At 44.2% G+C, this 25,000-nt stretch overlaps 2 protein-coding genes across 3 annotated transcripts in view; one reads left to right on the top strand and one right to left on the bottom strand.

Annotated features, from left to right (window-relative positions):
• LOC147031760 (rho guanine nucleotide exchange factor 25-like) overlaps nucleotides 1-25,000 on the bottom strand; it is a 266,797-nt gene that overhangs the window by 223,980 nt on the left and 17,817 nt on the right. The window contains exons 1-2 of one of the 2 annotated variants that reach the window (XM_085867169.1): nucleotides 8,180-8,568; nucleotides 7,457-7,568 (exon numbers count right to left, since the gene is read on the bottom strand). In XM_085867169.1, coding sequence (XP_085723295.1) covers nucleotides 7,457-7,564 — 108 coding nt within the window. In that variant the 5' untranslated portion in view covers nucleotides 7,565-7,568; nucleotides 8,180-8,568. Of the gene's footprint in view, nucleotides 1-7,456; nucleotides 7,569-8,179; nucleotides 8,569-25,000 lie in introns of those variants that run through there. The other variant, XM_085867167.1, reaches the window with a different exon arrangement.
• Nucleotides 14,178-25,000, top strand: part of LOC147031759 (ankyrin repeat domain-containing protein 33B-like) — a 44,560-nt gene continuing 33,737 nt past the window's right edge. Inside the window, exons 1-2 of the mRNA XM_085867263.1 lie at nucleotides 14,178-14,717; nucleotides 20,855-20,984. Coding sequence (XP_085723389.1) covers nucleotides 14,382-14,717; nucleotides 20,855-20,984 — 466 coding nt within the window. The 5' untranslated portion in view covers nucleotides 14,178-14,381. The remainder of the gene's footprint in view (nucleotides 14,718-20,854; nucleotides 20,985-25,000) is intronic.

The raw sequence follows: 25,000 nt of genomic DNA, 5'->3' as shown, positions 1-25,000 counted from the left end.
AGCGATGATGGATTCCATAACCTTGCTGATGATTGGGAGAAGGCTGATTGGTCTGTAGTTACAGGGATCTGTTTTTGCACCTTTTTTATGCAGGGCAGTGATGTTAGCAGATTTCCAAGCAGATGGCAGATGACCTTGGGAAAATGAGAGGGTGAATAGAACAGAGAGAGGGTGAGCAAGAGCAGAAGAGCAGGCTTTGAGGACACGTGGGCTGATGCCGTCTGGACCGGTTGCAGAATCTGACTCGAGGTTTGAAAGCAAGCTCTCCACCTTGTCAGGAGAAAAGGATACAGAGTCCAGGGACAGTTGGGTGCGACTGGGTAAAGTGGGTAGAGATAGTGATGGGTTTGGGACACAAGATTTAGCTGCAAACACCGAGTTTAGACATTCAGCTTTATCACGTGTGGAATCAGCAGTGCGGCCATTTGAGGTAAGGGAGGGGATGGAGGGGGAACATACACCAGAAACAGATTTGATTAAACGCCACCAGGATTTTGAGGAGGGAGAGAGGTTTGAGAGTTCAGACTTGAGATGAGAAAGATGTTGTTTTCTGGCTCTCCTGAGGGTAGCTACACACTTGTTCCGAGCTTTGTGGAAAGAACTGAGATTGCCCTCAGTTGGGTTTGCTTTCCATGAGGCAAAGGCAAGTTGTTTCAGGACAACTGCCTCGCCACAAGCTTCAGTAAACCAAGGGCGGGAGGAAGGGTAAGACAACTGAACACGAGAGGGGATAAATCTGTGCATGAGGGAGAGCAAGTTTCTTTGAAAGAATTCCCAGGATGAGTTGATGTTTGAGAAAGTAGTGATAGGAGACCAGTCTGTAAGTTTGATGGCTGCTCGGAGACCCTGCCAGTCGGCTTGAGTGAAATGCCAGACTCGACGGCGGTGAGGTGGTTCTCTGATAACAGCCAGAGAGATGTCCACTTTAATAAGGACGTGGTCAGAAGAACCAATTGGAGCGAAGGAAGAGCAGCAGATATTGTCAGGGAAATTTGTCAAAATCAGATCCAGAAGAGATGGAGTACCATTGGTTGAGATCCGGGTCGGGAAGTTGACCGATTGAGTCAGTCCCAATGAGTCACAGAAAGCTTTTGCTGATGTCCCATGGCAGGTGAGAGAGGTACCCACACCTAGCCAACTGGCGTGATGACAATTGAAGTCGCCACAAAAGAGGAAGAGAGAGTTTGGATGAGAAGATAGAAGATGGTCCATGTTTTCGGAGAGTGAGGTGTAGATGGAGTCATCACTGTTCGGTGGACGGTACAGTACACATATAAACATGAGGTGGGAGTGGAGGGGAAGCCGAAGCCAGAGGTATTCCTGGGGGTGTGGGGGAGTGAGAGCAGTGCAGGGAGAGTGAGGAATAGAGTCTTTGATGAAGAGAGCAACACCTCCACCAGGACGAGGCTCAGGTCTGTCATACCGTAAGAGGGAGTAACCAGGGAGAGATACTTGGGAGTATATATATATATATACACATATATATATATATATATATATACACATATATACACACATATATATATATATATATATATATATATATATATATATTGTTGTGGTTACCAGATTCGCAAACCACCATTCAGGTCCCTTAGGTGAGGTATCTCGGTAAGTGCATGTGTAGTTAGGCCCAAACCCGTTGTCTAGTGGGAATACATGTCATTTATACGTGCTGCGACTCTTCAGGATAGCCGTTTTTCTTTTACTATCTTTATTTTGGACCAACCGCCATGATCACAACCACAACATCAACCACCAACCACAACGCCGCTTCACCACAACCGCCACGACCTTTACCGTCACAACTCGCCACCATCGCATCACCGTCATCTCGCGCCACTCATGGGCACCGATGCTGGACTCGTGTAGGGCGCACGTTGAACAGCGTGTACAAAATCACGGATTTTCTGCTTCAAAAACGGATCCAAAACGACACACGCCCACTTTTTGCCGTCCAATCGGTGAGCGAGGGGCGACTGGCCCCGCCCCAGGGCGATCGATATATGCAAATTTGTGGATCAAAAGCCTTCACGCCCACTTTTTCTCGGGCCAATGGGGAGCGAGTTGAAAGGTCAAAGGGAGGGGGTCAAAGGCGAAGTTACGGGGGGATAAAAGGACGGTGTTCGTCAGTCAAAGGAGTCGTAAAAGTCGGAACGAAGGAGTCGCAAGAGGAACGAGAGAGTCAGCAGAACGGGAACGAGAAGTCGTAAAAGTCGGAGCGAAAGAGTCAGCAGAACGGAGGCGAAGGAGTCGGAACGAGGCGAAGGAGTCGGAACAGAGAGTCAAGACTTCGCGGGCGGTGGAGCTGCTCGTCGTGTGCGTTGGAGTCGGAACGGAGGGGACGAGCTGTGGAGAGGCGGCGAGTCGGACGAAGGGTGCTCGCGTCGTGCAAGGAGCTGCGCGCCCGAGGGAGGCCGGCAGCGCGACCTGGCCGAGGTGGAGACGCTCGTCGCACATAATAAAGATCCTCTATGCCCCGAGCATCAGCAACCCCCTCCTGTTTCCCCCCGCGCTGAGATAGTGCGACCAAGGGGGCCCCGTTCCCACCCCCTGCCAGGCACTGTCCACGAGGCCCGCGGGTTGCGGGGCCATCGCCGCTCCGCGTCTCATCACCAGACGGGTAGGCCCGACCAGGTCTCGGCCCCAGGCCTACCTCATTCTTGAGGGTATTTCTTTTCCTTGGTTTTGGGTATGTGTTGTCGGCGCCGTCTGTGAAGTAGAATTGTATAAGTGTTGCCGTGTGCTCGGTAGTCGGAATTAGCTCTGCACTGTGTTTTCACTTTTATGTTTGCTTTTTGTGTAAATGGAATTGTGTTTTCTTTTTTTGTGTGCATTTGGTGGAATTGTATTTGTGTGCTTTCCGTTCGTCGCGAATAAATGTGCTTTATTGTTGAACTGTTTCCCGCTTCGCTTCGTCTTTTTCCTCCATTGAATCCCCATCTTGCTTCACGTAAAGGGTTAGTAGTGGGCTGAATACGCCCGATAATTAATCGAACCGTCGAGGTCGACGATAACACCGCTCGGTTATTCTGATAGTACGGAACGGGTCGCTTAAGTGGCCCGTGTCCGAAGTCGACCTGCGGCGAGGTGCGATCGCCCGGTCTACCCTCCGCGTGGGTACTTAGGTAGTTCGAATTTGGCGAGCAACCCTATCCCACGCGGGGGCTGATTGGCTCGATCGCGGTGAGACCGAAAGGTCCACCCGTGACTGGTTCCCGGCGTTAGTCCGAGAGGGTCACGACTGGATTGTCCGTCCGGTGGGCGACGTGCCGCGATTCGAGTTACGTGGCCGTTCGCACGCCGGCGGGCGCGAAAACCGCAACAATATATATATATATATATATATATATATATACATATATACACACATATATATATATATATATATATATATGTATATATGTATATATGTATATATATATGTATATGTATATATATATATATATATATATATATATATATATATATATATGTGTATATATATATATACACATATACATATATATATGCATATATATATATATATGTATCTACATATACGTATATTTATATATATATATATATATATATATATATATATATATATATATATATAATAAGCCTGGTGTTGGCGCAGTGGTTAGGGCAGCGGCTTGGGATCCGAGAGGTCCTGAGTTCAAGCCCCGTTGGGCCACTGAATTAATACACCAGGGGGTTGACTCAGCCTGTCATCCTTCCGAGGTCGGCGAAGTGAGTACCAGTGTACTGGGCCGGTGTATACCCCGGTTAAAATAGGTGTACCATGTCCCTGTGTCGTAAGAGGCGACCAGGGTTGCGTCAGGAAGGGCATCCGGCATAAAACATGTGCCAAATCACTTTGCGGATCATACGGATGATTCGCTGTGGCGACCCTGAAAGGGAGCAGCCGAAAGAAGAAGAAGAAGAGGGGTTGACTCAGCCTGTCATTCTTCCGAGGTCGGTGAAATGAGTACCAGTATACTGGGCCGGTGTATACCCCGGTTAAAATAGGTGTACCTTATCCCTGTGTCGTAAGAGGCGACCAGGGTTGCGTCAGGAAGGGCATCCGGCGTAAAACATGTGCCAAATCACTATGCGGATCATACGGATGATCCGCTGTGGCGACCCCTCACGGGAGCAGCCGAAAGAAGAAGATATATGTATATATACATAATTCCCTTGACAATGAATTACAATGCATCATTGGAATAAATTACAAGAGGGTAAAATATAAACAAAAGTAACAGGTCATATGGACCACTCCAGCAAAAAAAAACATGGCTTACTTCTTGAAAATACAAACAACATTAAATGTGGACAGAAGGGACAGCCTGTTTTACGTCCCATCCATAAAACCGCATGCTCACGCACACAATTCCCTGATTGCAAAACACAAGGCTGACAGTTTACAGTCACTGGGGATTAAACCCAGACTGGACAGATCAATGCCAATTATAATACCTCTGAGCTGTCCTGTCAACCCAAGTGACATTACCATGGAGATAATAACCCATCGACTCGGTTCAGGCGACAGACAAATATACCCAATCTAATAAATGTCCTCATCTGCACCACATACTGCCAAATCTCAACCACAATTTAGGTTAGAATTACTCGTTATTTTCCCATGCATTTCCTTATGTATGCAAAGTAACAAAGTTTAGAGCACCCACTTCCCCTTCCTTTATTTATCTCCTCACAACCTCCATTCTCTTTTACCCACACTCCTATACTGCCCTACAATACACTCTTATTACCCTCCCATTTCCATTATTATATTCATTTTTTCTTTTCTTAAATTAACCCACTTCCACCCTCACTCCTTCCCCTCCGAACAAAAAGATTACCCCCCTAAAAACATGATGTTCAATAAAACCAGGTAACTTAATTATCAGCGCAGGTTGAAACGTTTACCAACGCTGTGTTCTTAAAACAGGAGTGACATCATCACAAACCATCTTTCTGTCAAGTTTTCTTTTCAACTTTATGATCTATTCACTCCCACCCTGCCCTATCCCCACGACCCCCACATCACACTCAGAGTACTCAACGAGTTCAAACGATCAAAGCTCTATGCTCATGAAGGCACAGTCTATCACTGCTCCTTCCCTGCAAGTTTGAGCTCCATGCAAGAATGTTGCTAGACCATTTTGAAGATATCACTTCGATGATTGCCATTAACCCTTGTATCAAGAAAAACAGAATATGGGGCCATGGAGTCTGACTTTTGATATGTTTACTACTTAACGCAACCCTATTTTCTGCAGCCACTTTAAGTGATATAAAGGGCTTTAAAAATACATCGAGGCTCATGGAAGAGCAAGACATGCTGCATTGTACAGAATAAAAATTATCTATCTACCACCAGTTCAGCTGGAACCTGGTGTTGGTTTAGTGGTTAAGGGGGCTGGCTTGGGACCTTCGAGTCATGAGTTCAGGTTCCTGTCAACCGTTGAATTAACGCCAGGTGGAGTTGACTCAGCCTGTCATCCCTCTGAGGTTGGTGAAATGAGTTCCAGAGTACTGGGGTAATAACCATTCGGGGTAACCTGCGTCCGAGTGGTGACCCATCCAGGACCGTACTCCTTGCCAATGAAACTGCCTTGGCAGCCCGATGTGCCTTTACAGCATGAAAGGAATGGTATTATTATTATTACAAGTTCAACTGCCTGAATTATTCCCAACTTATTATGGGGTTGGCCAGGAAACGTTTTTGGCCAAAGTCTCTTACGAACTGGTTGGCTCGACAGCATGGAGGCCAGTGTGTGTACCTCCAGGCCACCCCCAATGACTCTTCGACTATAGCAAAGAGGTAAGAGACTAACCCGAACACTGTCCTTTCTACTAAAATATTTTTCTGCACAAATTTTGTCTGTACCCTTCATTATCTGAAACATCTCGATCAGAACCCCTTGTAATCACCTACTTTATAATGTATAAGGTCCTGTCTCCTACAGCAGCTCCTCATATAGCTCAGTCTATCTAGCCAAGGAATAAATCTAGTTGCTTTACTCTGTGTACTCTCTCGGTGGCAGCGATGTCCTTAATCATACGTGGTCACCGAAACTGTACACAAAATTCGAGATGAGACCTCACTAAATATCTTATCCTCTTTGCTATAGTGGAATAGTCATTGGGCATGGGCAGGAAGGCTTAGAGGTACACACACTGGCCTCTACGCTGTTGAGCCTGCATTCCAATCTGAGCCCAGCAATAAGCTGTCATTCTGGTGTTTCAAAGGCAGGGTGATTCATCATTGTGTGTGCTGTCCCTCGAATGGTCGTTAAACTGGGCATCCTGCCTGCTGGCATTAGTTGGTGAAAGTTAAAGATTCCATGGTGTCCTTCGTGAAGAGTAGGCGAGCCATTACCTGCACTCTGAACAAATTCTACAGTTATCACCAGCACTCTGAACAAGCGATCACGCGGCATCATGGCTGAATTCACAATTCCTGCCTTGACTTCCTGAGTCAGAGTGGTGATCTGAGCAGGATTACAGCCTCGTAACTGTAATCCCTCAACCACACCGACCCTCAGCAAAGGGCATGGTACATGATGATGAATAATCTTCACTATTAGTATTATTTTTTGAATTTTATCGATGAATCATGATATTTATAATCATCACAATAGTTACCAATTAATTTGATGGGCAGTTTAACATTAATCATGACCAAGACATCTTAATTCACTTTAAATCTACCCATTTCCATTTTGAGTATCACACCATGGAATGATTCATCACATAATTGTCCAATGGCAATAAAGGTAGGACTTCTAGCCATATCTATTGTTGGACAATGAGTCATAGTTTTCCCCGAGTAAAATATCTCTTTTCTGGCAAGTGAACTGCTGGATCAAACTTTTTTTTTTTAAAGTCTTGTCCTGGAAATGAACAGAATGGCTATATTTAAATAGCTTCGGAAATCGAGTTCCACACCCAATGATATTAGTCTACTTTGTGGATATAATTAAATGTAATGTCTACGAACGTCTTGAGAGGTGTTATTAAAGTGGCTTGCTAGTACAAGCATTGACTAATGAGCCATCTATTTGTTAGGGGCAAATAGGTGTGGGGTAAGTGAAGGAAATTAAAATAGATATAAAGAAGAGAAGGCAGACAAGGGGGATAGAAAGGAGGGTAGAGAGTGTAGAAGTGGGAAGAGAGGGAAAAGAGGTTGGGATGAATTATAGGAGCAAGAGGAGATGGAGCCTCAAAAAATTGCCATTTTGCTTACATAATAAACAGATGGTCCCTTCACTTGGGAATTTTGCAAAACCTTGATTATTAATTATTTTCGAATTGTTCAGTTTTCAACTCAACGAAAAACAGGCTTGATTCCTAAATCAGACATACACATATTCCTTGGATGTATATCCAAATAGCAAACAGTCCATTTCTAAAAGCAAAACCAGGCTGAGCATCAAGGAGCTATTGAGATGATAAGTTAACCTACCTGGCAGGGAGTGGACAGCAAGCTGAGCATTCGGGTCACAGCACCAGCTGGTCTCTGCTCCAGCTCAGCCTCTTCAGATGAAGGCACCTTGAGTGTGGCCATCTGCATGTCACTGAAAAAAAACAAAATACTCCAGACAGTATTCTGGACAGCACTTTGTCACTGTTGCTCTTTCAGGTTGCTCTGAGTTGCATCCATTACTGTAAGAATCGTTTCGTTGTTTCCTTCTCAACCTTCCCAGCTCTTATTTCTTTTTCTTCACCTCTTCCTTATACGTCTTTCAGTTCTTAGTCACCCAAAGTGTTTTCAGTTCTTCTGCACTTTCTGTACCACCTATCTTCACTCCAACTCTTTGCAATTTCCTCTGACCCTTCTTGGCATGCACATAATTTTGTATACAAAAATCAACTGCTGCTGTTTTTCAGATTGAACGTAATCAACTGCAGAAAGTAGAGCAAAACTCAACTGGTATTCCTGTTTGTTTGCTTTAACGTGCGTAGCTGAACCGATTCAATCGTAGCTCGGGAGTGACATTCAGAAAAGTCTCAACAACCTTTGTGGAGAGAGTGAGAAACGGCCAATTGCTATTCCAAATGATAAGCGCAAATTCAAACCTGCTTGAAGTCACAAGCAAAACGATGAATAATGAGGAAAGTCACAAGTTTCTTGATTATCCGAGAGGGAAAGTCAAGAGAGGAATGAAATCCATGAAGGAAAGGTCACCAGCAGCAATGATGATGTACGAAGAAAAGTCCCCAGCAGAGAGAGGATCCGCAGGGAGGCCGCAAAAACACAGGATGCTGCACGATGTCTCGGAGAATCGGCTAACTAAAATGAGCACCAATTCCTCTGCTATAAAACGGAGTCACTTTGAGGCCAAAATGGGCGTCGTTTTCCAGAATCCTCTTGGTTCTGCCCTGGAAAAGGGCTTCTCTCATGCTCTCACTCCTCCCCAACTCAGGGCTATCTTCCTCTGCACAGCTCCCTGTTTTAGCTTCTAGCAGCCTCTCCCAGTTCTCTATCTCTTTCCAGCTCTGGCTATCTTCCCCAGCTCCTGGTCCTGGCTCCTTCTCTCTGTTGTGTCGCCCTTCCTATCCCCACCACCACCCCCACCCAAATGCTAAAGCCAGCTAGTTCTGGCTCTTGGCTCTCCCTCTGTAATGTCTCAGAGCAACACCCACCCTCACGCCCGCAAGCAGTGATGCTCGTGCACACGAGACATTCACGCCAGGAAGTACAGTCAGTCATCTCCCTTTTCAGTTGCTGATTTGTGAGAACCTTGTTTTCTCGTCCATAACGGGAGAGCGAATGTTCTACGTAGTATGCAGTTGCCAATCTATCTCTAAAGATGTCCATATTCCGGCGGTCACCCAACCCCTGACTCAATGGATCCAGGAAGTCCTCTGATGCAACTCCAGAGAAAGTAAAATAATAAAAATGGAATGGGATGAATTTAAATTTAGGCCTCCTTTTCAAACCACCTCTGAATAGGGTATGGATGTACAAGGCCTGATCATTGAATAAGATACGCGTGCAGCGAGCAAAATATGCGAGTCGGTCACGGTTAGTATTCAAACGTATACAGGGAGACTGGCAGAGGGATAGACCACAAAATTGTGAGGTATTTTACCGTCCCTGGTGGTGGCGGATGGATGCTTAAATAAGGGAGAGTGACGGATGAGGATGGGATGCTTTGGGATAGGGTCGGAGGAAACGGGGAGGGTAACTGTGCATGCCTGCCTGGAGGAAAGGGAGATATGCATGCACTTTGAGCCCTGCGCGCAGCTCCTTTTAGCCGTTTTTACCTCCTAATCTGCGCTTCAATTCTAATTGAAAGCACATGCCCGTACTCGGACCGCATTCCTCGGGGTAAGCCAAGAGATTATTGCTTCTTCGTAATCTGCGAGTCCACGCGTGAGAACCAGCTGTGCTCTTCAGAAGTCGCAATGCACACGGCACGGCACGGTATGGCTGGCCGCGGGCGGCCTGCCATCGCTTTGGCTATTTTTATACAATTATGGTTCATTTGACGTGTGAGGCACGAACAACATCGTCACCGCCGATGTAATCCTGACTCCCAAGGTAGAGATCAGCGTTCGAGAAAGTCACGTCGTCGATCGCTTCCACTCAAGCAACTGCCACCCTGTTGTTTCGCATGGAAAGCAAGACATCATTTAATAAGTGTGCATTGATCATAGACTGGAACTGTCTTCCCTGGAATGTTGTGGATGCTCAATCTGCTAAAGCTATCAAGCGGCGTTTGGTTAAGGTTTGGCGGAATGAGCGTTTCAATTTGAGCTGAAAGTCACCCATGAGCAATCGAAACTAACCCAGTAGCATACACAGTGTAGATCCGAAAATCTTCAGGACTATCTTTACTTTGGTAGACATGAGGATGGTGTGCCGCCACTCAGATGGACGTTAAGCCAGAGGACCCGTCTGTTAGCAATGGCCGTTGGTGGATGTTGAAGAGCCTTTTGAGACGAGTACGAGAGTGATCGCTGGCACACTTAACAACTAATAAATTCCTGCCCAAATCACCTTCATTCGAACGTCAGACTTGGCAAGCCGGTTCATGAAAGACATGGGCGAAAAACGTTCCCGGCCGACCCCTGAAGTAGTTGGGGAAATTTGTGCCTTCAAGTTAGTAATTGTATAGTAATGGAGTCTACCTCTTTGGAGGCAATTATTTCACTGTTTTAACATATCAGAAAACATATTGGTGTCCTATGCCTGCAGGGAGCGTTCAACATGTTCTCGGAACGAGATAGCCACTCTCTCATCCAGGAAATGCCAACGTCTTTCTGATTTTTCAATATGATATATAACCACATATAATTCAAAAAAAATTTTGCTTACTAATCACGTCTACTAGCATGTTGAAAAATCTAATATACATGATGTTTCGAAAACGACTGAGAGTAAGTCGTTTGTCAAACTTTTCAAACACCCCTCGTACAATAATCTACATACCAGAATCCCAACAAATGATCGTCCTTTCCAGAACAGAAACCCCGACAACTATCTTCATTCAATCATAAGCGATTGGTTTTCCAAGGTGGAAGAAATGTCTGAGCGGAAGGTGTAAACTTAGCACGTCTCGTGCCCAATGTTACATTTGGATTGACTTGGGTTAAGATTCGTTTTTCTGATCACACACACACACACACACACACACACACACACACACACACACACACACACACACACACACACACACACACACACACACACACACACACACACACACACACACACACACACACACACACACACACACACACACACACACACACACACACAATCCGACAAGCCATGGTGGAAATATGTGCATGCCACGTGATCCTGCCTATCCCCTTAACAAGGCCCCTGAAGTAGTGGTTTGCAAGATTAGCTCCTCGTTTCTTCACTTTGCTGCTCTTCTGTCGCTGTCTCGTCGTAACGACAAGGACAGCCCCAAACCAATGACATCAATTTAAGCTGTTTGGTGGCCAGGTGTTTACATGGAAAATATTTTACATTTGTTTGTAGAGCAAGTGAAACCAAGACCCTTGTAACGTTTCAGTTTGGCAACAGGTTGCAAATGCAATGTCCAAACCTGTGAAAGCTGACGATGCCAGCCAGCTCTGTAAGAAAAGAAAAAACAACTCAATGCACCATCAAGCAAAGAATAGGGAGATATATATATATATATATATATATATATATATATATATATATATATATATATATATATATATATATATATATATATATATATATATATATATATATATATTATATGCTGGAGTACAACCACTCACTATTGCCCTTGCTGTATTGAATGGAATACCACTTCCTTATTGGGCCCAATCAATCCCACCTCGTGGGATCGGCCGCAGGAGGTAGACTGCCCCCAAGTCTTCCACGAACTGTTTGGCAAAGTCTTATGTTCGACTGGAGCTGGTTAAATGAGGAATTTGTAATTTGTTCAGGGTGTCAGCGATAACTCACCGTTTCTCCATCGAAAGACACCCTGGGATCTTTAGTGTTGACCAACTAATGTGAGCAGACAGGACACCCAGCAAAATGCCCATCCGATGGACAATGCAATTTGTGATGCAATTCCCTGCCTGAGTAGCACCACAGTTTCTGGTCGAGTCGACAATCAAAGGTAAGTGCGCTACCTCTGTGCTATCCTATCGGAGTTATCCTTGGGGTTTTCCGATCGGTTATCCTATCCTATTGGAGCCTCCAATTATAATGCTGTCATGAGACGGCACTTCAGAGGGTGACAACTGCGGGAAGGGGGTTTGGGGGAGGTGCACCCCAGACCCACAGCAAGCCTGAACACTACTTGGTACAGCCCGACTGGAATGCCCCAACTCATACCACGTGGAGGTGGTGACCTTAGGAATATTGAGGCCTCAGCACAACGAATCCACAAAGATAGAAGAGCAAAGAATACACTTGGCACGTTATCAAATCACTCCATCGCCAAACTCAAGACCCATACGGGTAAATTCACTATCCCCCCCCTCCCCACTCCACCCCCCACCCGAACAATAAAAAAATTGGCATCTCCACTTGCAACTAAAAGAATTATGGAGAACACAAAGAACTTGGATTCCTCACAAGGAGTGGTTATAAACATAGCAACTCCACACATCCTGGACAGTAACTTATGCCTTCAAATATGGCTGACTAGTAAGAAGGTAATAGCTTTGGTTTTGGGTGCTTAATTCCATGATGGTCTGAGTTTTTAGTACAATAATTTGTCACTGTTGAGGCACACTGTTTTTATAACCCATTGAGTATGTTCCGTCACCATATACAAGTCCATGCAATCATTCTCTGTCACGTGGCTGCCCTTTAGCAGGCACTTCAGTACTAAAGGTTCTTTTCCCCCACGTCCTTCTCACTAATACGAAGGGTGTTGAATTTGCTCTGCAATTGAGAGATACTCACAGTAGTCCAAGTCATACCAAATAAAGTATCATAAGGAGTATATGTCAATAATATTATAATATTACAAGTTCCCTCACAGGATCTTAAACACAGGAGGTGGCCATTAAGCCTTTCAAGCCTGTGCAATGTTTGCCAACCTATGGCTGTTTGTCCATGCTCTGTCGTTTTTAAAATGGTGAGCATCAACTAAGGAAACAGCACTACCATTTTTGAAGCCTTTGGTACGACTCAGCCAGGATTCGAACCACCAACCTCCCAGACTCGGAGCCTAAGCTCGAGCCATTATGCGACTGAGTCTGGTAAAACAAATACATCGATGTAGAATAAATTGGTTATCCTTCGTATTCAAAGAGGATGTGTAAAATGAATGATGTGAACTGCATGGTCAATTTGTTTATAGTGCACAAGCTACTGCCCAGACACCAATCACACAAAAAGATAGCAAGCAGTGTATATGGTTTCCAAGAGGACCAGACAGACCACTTGGAAGCCACAGTCCAGGCAATAACTTGGAATTTGACCAGAATGCCGACAATAGCTCACCTACTCTTCACCATGGACACCATGGGATCTTTAGCGTCTACCAACTAATGCCGGAAGACGTGTTGCCAGCTCAATCCTCATATGAGGGACGACGACACACTGATGAATCACCCTGCCTGAGAAATGCCGGGATAACAGTTTATAGCTGGGTCTGGATTCGAACCCAGGATAGACAGCTCATAAGCGAGTCTGCATACCTCGAAGCTATCCTGCCACTTCATCCAATGAGACATTTTCTTAATTCTACTCTTGTTATTGTAAATAAATAAATAAAACCTTTGTGTGACTATTGTGAGTACTTCACTTATCCAACATTTTGAATGCCTCTTGTATGCATAAAAAAATTCCACGTCACTATTGTTATTGTCATATTATAATGGAGTCAGGTCACATAATCACATTAGACGTTGGAGGCCTTTATTTTTTTTTTACTGCCTCTCCTCTGCTCTTGCCATATGTTCTCTCAACCCTCTGACTCTCGCCAGCTCTTCCACGATGCACACATTCTTCCAGGAACTCCCTCCTCGATAAAATCCCAGAATCCAGGCTTTCCAAACCCCACAATTCTTTTCTCCTGTCTGTGGAACTGCACTCAAGTGACGGCCAATGCAACTCTTCTTTCCGGGCTTTCAAGCAGGCAGTGCACCACCATCTCATGTGATTCCCCATTCACACCCACAATCTTTTCTACCTCCCCCCTCCATAAACCCCATACTCTTTCTTGCAGCTTACAGTGTTTTCTCCCCTACCCTCCTCTCCTCTCTCCTCTTTACCCGTTCGTTCATTGCCCTGCTTTATTTTTGTATGCTCAGTCGAGACATGTGGAAGAGCGAGAGGTTCTTGCTCGTGTCCAACTGTGACCTTCCTGTCAATAAGTTGGCACTTTACCCTCTGTCCACTCGCTCTCCCATGAGCCGACATTTGTTTCATACCAAAAAGGCAACTCACTGCCTGTTAAACACCAGGATGACAGACAGTCCATACCGGGCCAGGTACCGAACCAAGACTCGACAGCATCAAGCCGTCAGCCCAGCATCATTAACATGGGCAAATTATTATAAAACGACTAAAACAAAGTCAAAATAAAATCTCGTTCACAAATACAATTAAGGCCTAAAGTCTATTTTCATCAGCCTTGCTTCAAGCCTGATGTCACTCCAGTTAAGTCCACAGATGAGCTACTCTAAGCTTCTCGATCCGCTTGTCAGAGAGTAATGTGACGCCCCTTTGCATTGGCAGAAACAAAGACTTGGAGGGCAGCGTCCACACCATTTGGCAGTCGTGTGTTGTCACCATAATACTGTCAGGACAGACAAGAGTATAACCAGGCTAAGTTGAAGTGTCGTACAATTACGTGGAATTGTGTGTAGAAATCATGTTTCGCAATCTGAGATGAGGTAGAGACCTTCAAAACTCAACTAAAACCTCGTTGGAAATGGACAAGGCTGCAAGTGATTCATATATTAAGGCAAACCATTCTAGTGACAGATCAGGAAGATATAATGAACGACGACATGATGAGAAAGACGGAGCTCAGGATTCAGATGAAGTCTTTGAGTTCCAAGAAGTGACGAGTATTTTGTCAGAAGATTCATTTTTCCCAGCACACGATGAGATCGAGCGCAGCTCACCTAAAGGAAATGGCTCTGAATCGGTGACAATGCTGTCACTTTACAAGGCCTGTGCTGGAAACAATGCCAGGGCACTTGAGTCAATCCTCAAACGAGAACTCACGATGGAAGAAGTCAACGAGACCGATATCAATGGCCGGGTGCGTATTTCCAACTTACGACCTTTTTCGGACAAAACCTAAAAATTCAAGGAAGCAACATATTTGACACACAGTACTCAGATCTCTTATCAAAGCATACAAGTATTATTAATTTACAAAAGGAATAACAATTGTTTCAGCACTATATCTCTGAGATGATAATTCACAACTCTAGTTTGTGAGGATCATTTTTGCCTATTCTTTAAGCTGCAATCACTGGCCAAAAATATTTCAGAATCTGCGGCATCGATATGTATGACTGCTATGAATGTGTTTGTAAATGATGATGAGTCAGGCGGTGTGCCATGACGAGTTGCAGTGGTGAATGTTTTTCACTTTCCATGATGGGTAAGCAGAAGGTTCTAAATGACATCCCCAGGAGCATTATCGAGGGGGCTCGGGTATTGCTTGGCTGTCTTTAAAGGAGGTAGATGAGCTGATGAACTGTCTATCCAGCCAACCTCTGGGGCGATTTGAAAATAACATTGCTGGAGGGACTGCATAACCATGCGCTAAGGAACAGTACAGGGGGTGTTTTTTGGGGGATGGGTGAGATCGGGGGTACTCGAGAGTTACATAACATTAATTGTTGGATGAAACATAGAAAACTACACAAATGTGTTTTCACATTTATCTTCAACTCTTTTATATATGATCTGTACGAAAGATGTAATTGAAGAGGAGGGGTTGTGTGGGGGGTGGGGGGGAAGTGGTGATGAAAATATCAAGTAATTTTTCAGAGGGTGTCCTATCTAGCATTGCAGGGGTTGAAGGAGTAACATTTTGGGGAGAATGGGTCAATTTGTGAATGGGGTGTATCCTTACTAGATAAACTGAGTAGCATCCACTAGCAGGGTGAATTCTGGGCAAAAAGGAGAAATTCTAATTACAATCACATGCAGTATATTGGACAAACCATGGGGAACCATATGTACAAAGATGTACAATAACTGTGCAAATTGTGAAAATGTTCATCATTGGACAAATTAAAACATATCCACAACAACTTGTTTGGCATTGTATACTATCAGAATTGCTAATCAGATAACTCTTGGCAAACATAATTTCGGATAAGAACCGACATTGAGACTGGACTCTATGCCAATGGAAGAAAGCCCTGTGGGACAATGAATCCCATAACATAGTATTTCGAACAGAATGTTCAAGTGTGTTGGAACCCTCATGAATTGGAAGCCAGAGACATTATGCCAAAAGTTCAGTATTTTTGAGGAACGATCTGGATAATGTAAAATGTAAATCCATTTTTAGCCTGCGCTCACAAAGCGAAAAGCAGGGTTCAGCAATCGGCGGAGTACGTAGGTAGAACGTACGTACATGTCTGCAGTTTGTTATTGACTTTTCTCTGTAACCACTTGTCAGATTGACACAAAATTTTCACTATAGACTACTCATGTGGAATGTTTTAATAAATATGACGTCATTGGTCATGTGGTGTGGCAGCCAATATTTTTTTAAACCTTCAAAAATCGTCTTCTCCGAAATGGCTGAACAGATGAAGGAGAAACTTTACAGGTATGACTGCCTATCCATGAGGAACAAAAAGTTCCCACCTATGACGTCATAGGTCACATGTTTGGCAGCCTTATTGGATTTATACTAAAACCTTTAAAACTCCACCCCAAAACAGCTGGACAGATCGAGCGGAAACTTTACAAACCTCTTCCCCAATCCTTGGGGATACCAGGATGTTCACGAATAATTGGTAGATCACATGGTTTGGCAGCCATATTGGATTGAAGGAAAATATTTATAAAATCCTCTCTGTTTAACCACTGCATCAATCGACGTGAAACTTCAAAATTATGATCTAGTATTGATGGGGAATATATGTTTTACACTTCAACTTGATCGGCAGCATGGACTGGCAGCCAGCATAATTTAATATTTTGAATTTGCATACTTTTTGTTTTTTTGAATAAGCCTCACTTGGCAGCACCTGGATGGGTTTGGGAGTAGAGGAATAGCAGTTGAAACACGAATCTCATCCAGGTTCCTCCTGATGACTTCATCTTTGCTTTTTACCCTGCGCTCGCTTACCGAAAAGCAGGGTTAGGCATTCGGTTGCGTACGCGCAGACGTGTGGCGTACGTGCGTGTCTGCATTTTCAAAATTAATTTTCTCAGCAACCGTTGGTCCGATTGATACAAAATTATACCATAGGATGTTTTTATCCATAATTATGACATCATAGGTCACGTGGTATGGACGCCATCTTGGAAAAAAGTTACACCTCCATATTTCCCAAACCACTCAATGGAAAAAAAAATTGAAACATGGCTCATTGTCAAGGACTCCAAATGGAGAAATAAGATATGTTGATGATGATGTCATGAGTGCCTTCATTATGACGTGAAATGTCAAGTGCAATGCTTGATCCGATCAGTATGAAAAAAAAATTATCTGCAATTGTTGGTCCAATGGAGACAATTTTCACCATTGGAGCGCCTCCTCCTGCATCATTTTTTCAATGATAATTATGACGTCATATGTCACATGGTAGAGGCACCATCTTGGAAAAACAAAAACTTTGCCCCTCTATATCTCCAAAACCACTCCATGGATAGAATTGAATAAAAGTGACATCATCAGTCACTCGTCTGGCAGTCACATTGGATCAAAGAAAAAAACCATTAAAAAACAGAAGAATTGGCTTGCACCAAGTCCTTCTCAAGACTGTGCAGGGTAAGTATTCTCTGAATACCATCTAGTTTAATCCAGAGATCGAGGCTCATGAAAGAGCTGAATAACAGAGGGATGACGTTTGATTGAGTGATGGAGCAGAGTGTTCGGATGCAAGAGTGGATGTAGAAATGTAGAGAACGGGGGAAGGAACACCTCGATAGTGTTTGGGACGCACAGACAGGACAAGAAACATGCAAAGAGAGAGGAAAAGATGACATCATTTGATGCAGCTCTTTCTGCTCAACATTCCTGGAAGAATGATATTATTTAATAACGTTGTCAATGGGACACCAATTAAGTGCATGTTGTTTTTTGGGTTTTTTCCCCAGTTACTGCAGAAGTTTCGCAGCTTCACAAATAATCTCTGTATTTGAAGAAGGCAATTAATAGTCTATATTTTCTCTTAATCGATAAAGATGTGCATTTAATCAGAGTTAAAATTATTTGCATAATCAAATTGTGCACTATCCCATTAAAAAAAAGTTAACTATCCCATTAATAAATTGTTAATTATTGGTGATTATTGTAAATTGTTCATCAAAATAATTTGTTTTCACAGACTTAAATATTTAGGCGTAGACATAAAAAAAACATCTGATGGAAACTTTGCTTACCCCCCGCCCCTCCCCCAACTATGTACTGTTGCGGACCTGGGGTACTACAAGGATGGGGATATCCGCAGTTCTCCCGCAGACTCACAAGGAATCAAGGCCATCACACAAATAAGTCCGTGTCGCAGCAGGTTGTTAATCGACCACAAAGGCCAACCATTTAACCACGTGACCCAGTGTCCTCCATCTGATTACCATTTAACTGTGGTGCACGTGTCTCCTTATCTGGAAATCGTGCTCTCGATGCGTACTTGCATTAAACCTACCATATCAGGTGCAGCCGAGTGGAGCTGCCAAGTACACACTGGCTAATAAACAGATTATTGGGACATAACTTCCCGGCTTAGCTAATGTGCGGACCATGCTGGACGAATGAAGGAAAAGACAAAAACGAGCTGCACAAATTTACTGCATAACAAGCAATTTATTACAAGGCGAGGCAAGTTATATTGTTACGAATCTGGAAACCATTCGCATTCACACATGCAGATGACCCATAGTTCAGTTATTTCGTTAAGTATATGTGGATAGTAAGAATTCCTCCCTAATGTCTAATGGGAATTTCATGTGTGCGCTGCGAGTTTCTTTCTAGTTAGTTTTCGCCATAAATCCCCTCCACTCCTTCAGCTCCATTCCGCACGTGTTCAAGGCCACGAACGCAGACGGAGTTTCCATCGCTTCAGGGCCGACTCCACCCCAGCAAGATGGAATGTTCCTCCCATCCAATCTGGGTGAGATCGCCTCAGCTCTGACTCCGCCCCATCAAAGAAGAATGTCCCCTCTCGACACGGGGGAAAACAAAAGAGCCTCTCTCGGGGGAGGAGCACCGAGACACCGACACACTTCGCCTCCAATCGCGGCTGGCCACCACGGCACCCGAAAATTCCCCGTCCAATCCGGAGGCGAGTTACCAGAGAACGGATCACTCCACCCCGCACGGGGGAGGGATAAGAAGGATCGCGAGGTGCTCAAAGGTGTTTGTCGCTGTTCCTTGGTTCCTTGGAGGTCGGTCCTTGCTTCTGGTCTCATGGGCTCTCCTGGTCGTTGGTCATCGTTTGTGGCTGGCCGGGTCGTTCGTAGAATCCGGGCTGCGCTCGTTGGATTCTGGTTCGTGGGTTCGAGTCCTACCGTGGTGGGTTGTGTTGGAGCGCTTGAGCTAGGGATCGTCGTTCCCTTCCACGGACTCCGAGCTCCACAAGCGCGAGTCGGTAAAACCGCACCAGGCGGCCAGGTACCCTACCAGACTCTGACCCCCAGCTTGCCTATCCTCCATGGCTGAAGGGTCCAATAAAGGCCAGCTGGCTCCATTTCTTTTTGGGTGTGTGTGTCTGTGTCTGTGGCCAGTCTTGGAAGTAAAACTGTTAAGTGATTGCCATTGTACATTTGCCTGCATTTATATTCATGATTAAGTCTGCTCTGTGTCTCCCTCCCTTTTGCCTATTGTAAATAAATAACTGTTAAATGTTCCAGTTCATTGTCTGTGCTTTCTCCCATTTGCCCAGCATGGTTCAGGTTTGAGTTATAGTGAGGCCGATTATGGCATAGATTGTTATTTGGACCGGCACGGCTTTGGTAATTCCCGCTCGGTTATGCCGGATCAGAGTTGGTTACAGCGACTCGGTTTGGACAAAGCCAGCCGAGGGTGTGGCTTCCCTGGTAGCTCGACCACACGGCTAATTAGGTAAATTGGAATCAGACAAAAAGACCCTAACCACGCGGTCAAAATATTGGCGTCCACGGTTCATTAGGCGACCCGTTGACTTCGGAGTTGTCCTGGGTGACGACCTTCAATTCCGGGTGTTTGGGGGGGGGAGACGGCACAATTACTCCATCTAGCGGTCGATCAGGAACGAAGGCTCTGAAGTGGGAACAACAGGTTTAATTCGGACACAGGCAAAGCACAGCACAGCACAGCATCGAAACATGGGCGGGTCACGTGACTGCTTAACCACGCCCCGGTGCACCCATGTATGCATGTATTATCATAAACTACTGACACCTCTCAGATATATAAATGTAAGAACTGTACCAAATACAGTAGTAACTAAAAAGAGCAATCAGAGATTGCAAACCCTCACCAGGACTTGTGTATTTTGTGTGGCAAATAAATGGAAGGAGTACTAAATGAAATGCCATTGATTGCAAATGAAAGGTCTCATTGGTCTCGTTGTAAATGTGTAAAGGTCAAATGGTCTGAAAGGTCTAAAGGTCGAAAGCTCTGAAAAGGTCTAAATGGTCGAAAAGGTCTTCAAAGGTCGAAGGGATCTAATGAGGGCAATTTAAGATCGAAAGGGTTGGAGTTGTCTGAAGGGGTCGAAAGGGTCTTTAAATGTCTAAAAATGTCTAAAGGTCAAATGGGGTCTACAGGGTATGAAAAGGTCTGAAAGGTGTGAAGGTCGAAAAGGTAGAAAGGAGCCTTCGGGTCTTCAGGGTTATAAAGGGTCCAAGAGGATCTCACTTGGTAGAATAATGCTACTTCAGAGAAGAGTATGAAAAAAAGACAAGACTTAATACAAACAATGTTTGTGGTTCGACAAACTATCATGGCCTCCAAATAACCTTCAGAGTCAACATTGTAAACCTGGAGGGCTCTTTGTCAGTGCCCTTTGCATTTAAATACATGTTGAGCATCAAGCAAGGAAGAAGCACATCCCATTTTAAAAAGCCTTTGGTATGATTCGGCCAGGGTTCAAACCACTGACCTCCCAGATTCAGAGCAGACACTCAAACATTGCACCACAGAGATTTTTGCATAATTCATAGTGAGTACAATATGTGGAAGGGTGCTGTCCTGAGATGTGATCATCCTCTTTGCAACCTCAGACGGGACTTCTTGTGGCCTGTTATGATGGCTACGTGGACATTGTGGTGCTACTTGCCAGCTGCCCGTTTCTGGACGTGAATCACGTGGACAACGAGGGGCAGTCTGCCCTCATCCACGCCACACAGGCCGGTGAGGACAAGTACAGCAATTCCAAATGCCAGTTATGTATACTTATCACTTGATATAATAGAAATTGGATAAGTTAACGTTGAGTCTTCACATTAATGAACACAAACTCGGGCTCAAAGAATAAACACTTGTACAGTATGCTACATATTGCAAACAAAGATTTAGATGAAGAACCTGGTTTAGTGAAATGTAAAAATAGGGGCAATACCCCTGGGCCCTCACTTGGAAGAATAATGATACTAATGAGGAAGTCAACGTGGGATGGAATCAACAATATGTATCAATGAATCATCATTATAACAAATACATATTTTGGGGGGAAACCCACCAACCCCCCCCCCCCCCGGTAAATCCCCTTTGACTCAGTTTTTCTTAAAATAGCGTGAACAAACTGGTACATGGTGGGTGATGAAGGTTGTAGTCACGTTTCATCAGAATTGTATGTGTCATTTCTGAGAAGAAAGAAAGTACCTCTTTGGGGGGGGGGGCAACCCACCCTGGAAACACCCTCCATTAACCCTCTCAGACCCTGACACTTTTTTATTGCCATGAACAAACTTTGATACATCATGGGTTATGAATAGTGAAATCAAGTTTCATCGGAATTGTGCGTCGTTTCTGAGAAGAGAGCAAATATCTATTTTGGGGGCATCCCCCGTAGACCTTCTTAGGGTCCAATTTCTGTTTTTTTATGCCATGAACAAACTTCGGTACATACACGATGATGAACGTGGTAAAGTTTCATCAGTCATATGTGTAGTTTCAGAGAAGACGTTACGAGTAATTGTGGACGGACAGTCAGACGGACAGATGGATGACGCGCCATCCCATAAACTACCTGGAACTACGTTCCAAGTGAGCTAAAAAGTAGAGTTGGAGGAAAACCATGGAAAGCCAAGTCTGAGTTCAAATCATTGGGATTTGTGTTTCAAGTCAAATGGATGTCAGCTTTATTAGCCCCTGTAGGACTCAGTCTGAAACGGGGGGGGGGGGGGCTTATGGATTGGGTCTCGACCATCCGTGTATCTGTCCACAGTCATATCTCGGTCATGTATGGACCAATTTTGTTCAACCTTGGCACAAAGACAAGTAATGATGGTGTACATCAGCACATCAATTTGTTTCACGATTCAGTCAAAGATGCCCAACTGGCAGCCATTTCCATTGTAAAAACTCGATGTTGAACACGTCCTCAAGCATTTCTCAGACATGCATTTCCCGATTTGTTCAAAATTGGCACACAGACACCAAATGATGGCTTCATTAAGTACGTTATTTTGTTTCGAGATCAGATCCAATATGGCCGACTGGCAGCCATTTTGTTACTAAAATGTGTCCCCAACCATTTATCGGACATGCATGGTCCCATTTTGTTCAAACTTGGCAGAAGGACAGTCACATGACAGCATCATACACGTGCACCTCACTTTATTTTGCAATCTGATCAAATATAGCTGACTGGTAGAGTGGCGGCCTTTGTAGTTGTTAAAAAACCTGGTATTGAACACGTCCTCAACCATTTCTCAGACATGCATTTACCAAGCTTATTCAAACTTGCCACACATATAATGAATGATTGAGTACACATGCATGTCATTTTTCATCGACATCAGATCCAAGAAGGCCGACTGGCAGCCATTTTGTTGCTTAAATGTGTCCCCAACCAATTCTCGAATATGCATGGTCCGATTTTGTCCCAAGCAAAGTACATGATGGCATGCACGTGCCCCTCACTATATTTTGCGATCTGACCAAAGATGGTTGACTGGTAGACTGGTGGCCATTTTAGTTGTAAATAAATATGGGCTCGCCCTTTAACTCCGTACAGCAGAATTTCTAAAACCACGGGGGCTATGACATTTTACGTCATTTTCTCCTTGTTTTTTACTGAATTATTTCCCAAACATTGTGGTATAAACAGCCTAGCAGGGATGAGTAGGGAGGGGAACACTTACTGAACAGGGTTTTCTCCGATGGGTTTAGCATTTTCTCGAACTGAAAATGCAACTTGGATTAATCATGTGAAGTTACATGATTAGAAGAAAAATAAACCCGCAGGAACAACCACAAATAAAAACTTGCTGCAATACACAGGAAAAGGTAAATAGTTATCCAAGCAGATGTCTGTTATGGGTCCTAAAAAATTCCCCAAAAGCTGCTTATCTGGGTGTATGAAACATGGATTGTTATCAAACAGGATGAATTTAAGTTGAAGTTAGAATAATGTGCTTCTGCTCAATATTGACTTAGCAACTTATGCAACAGGAGATACATGATAAATAAATAAAAAATATATAACATTGATACTATATACAGTATCCTTCAACTATTAATTTGCAATTGGTCACTGGCTTTGACACCAATACAAATTTTTATTACGGATCCCCTGGCATGAAAGAGCTACGTACAGTATATCGAAGAAAGTTTCAAATACAGCTATTTGCATTTTGCCACCTCCATCCCTATCCTGTTTAGAATCCCGTGTGGGCACGGGCAAACTTCCTAGTTCCAAAAAAGAATGGGGAGCCCCAACTGGCATGTGCATGTTTTTCCCCTCCACTGAAAAACACCCTGTTCTTTCTAACGATGCCCTATTGTAACATTTTGAACAAAGCTTCACTACCTCCTTTGATAGAATGCTATGGTGAGAGCCATTACATCTTCCAGAACAACAATACACTTTGCCATACTACGGCATTATCAGTTTGGCTTCTGCCCTGGCTATTCTACCATGGAATGTAGCCTCTTTTAGCTTAACAATGGGTGAATGCAATAAAGCTCAAACGAGAGATCAGGTCATCTCTTTTGTTATCTCTCAACCTTTCAATATTGCCTGGCACCTGGCCTTGCTCTTCAAGCTGTGTGCTCATGGTATTCATCGGCCTCTTCTTGAATGGTTACCATGTTTTCTCTGGCAGCAGAAACATTTGGTTGCTCTTCATGACATTCTGCCTCAAGAGCACCCTCTTTGGACTGGTATCTCACAAGGCAGCATTTTAAGATTAATCTGATTCTTGGTCGACATCAATGACTTCTCCAATTCCCTAAATATTCCTCTGTGCAATCTTGCAGATGCCTCCACCCTGTATATAATAGTATACCACACTTGTAAAGGGCAGGCTGCTGCAGCATCCATCTCTGCAGATTTGGGAAACGTACGTCATTGGTCCGATACCTGGAACATGTCTTTCAACAGAGAAAATCCCATGTTCTCACTCTGTCCACTGGACAGCACTGGAGTTCCTAAGCCTCACCATCTGTCACAACCTGTCTTGGGCAGACCACATTGCCCAGTGTGTGTAAGGCAAGTCGGCCCCTCGGTGTTCTCCGCAGAAATTGTAAGACAGGCCAACCTCTCGGTATTCTCTGCAGAGCTAAGTCCATTTCCAGACGCAGCTTTATTGCAGTTTATAAGGCCTTCACCTGAAGTATGAAGAATGGGTCCACACTCTGGACTGGTGTAGCTGCTTCCAAAATTTCTCCCCTGGGGGTGATAGAGTCCAAAGCTCGCTGTGTAATTGACAAATCATAGTAAGAAGTTGAATAGCAAGATCTGATTCTCGCCACCTCAGGCAGTTTGGTAGACTGTTTTATTCTGCCTTACTCCTTCTGGTCTCTTGTCCCTCCGTTCTCCCCTCGTCTACTCAGGTTACACACATTTTTTCAAAATCGCACATATAGTTAGTTACTCTCCCCAATTTTCATCGGAATACTCACAGTCAATCCTTCATCCCTCGATTTTCTCATATCTGGACTCCTTGTGCCTGTTGTTTTGTGTTGTTACCTCCGCCACCGAAGGTGGACGGAGGTTATGTTTTCCACGTCTGTTTGTCTGTTACTTGTGAAATTGTAGATTCACAAGTATATTGGTTGGTCTGGTCTGTTTGTCTGTCTGTTTGTTTATTTGTATGTCAATCAAGTACACGTCACGTTTTTACTCTGATCCTCATGAAAATTCACCACCTGGTTGGGGTCATGACAAACTGGGGGTCAACCGTTTGAGGTCAATAGGTCAA

Source organism: Eptatretus burgeri, chromosome 2 (assembly GCF_056783735.1).
Source record: "Eptatretus burgeri isolate ZD-2024b chromosome 2, Ebu_testis_v1, whole genome shotgun sequence".
Lineage (NCBI taxonomy): Eukaryota > Metazoa > Chordata > Myxini > Myxiniformes > Myxinidae > Eptatretus > Eptatretus burgeri.
The sequence above is the reverse complement of the archived record's forward strand: the minus strand, read 5'-3'. Positions and strand labels throughout refer to the sequence as shown.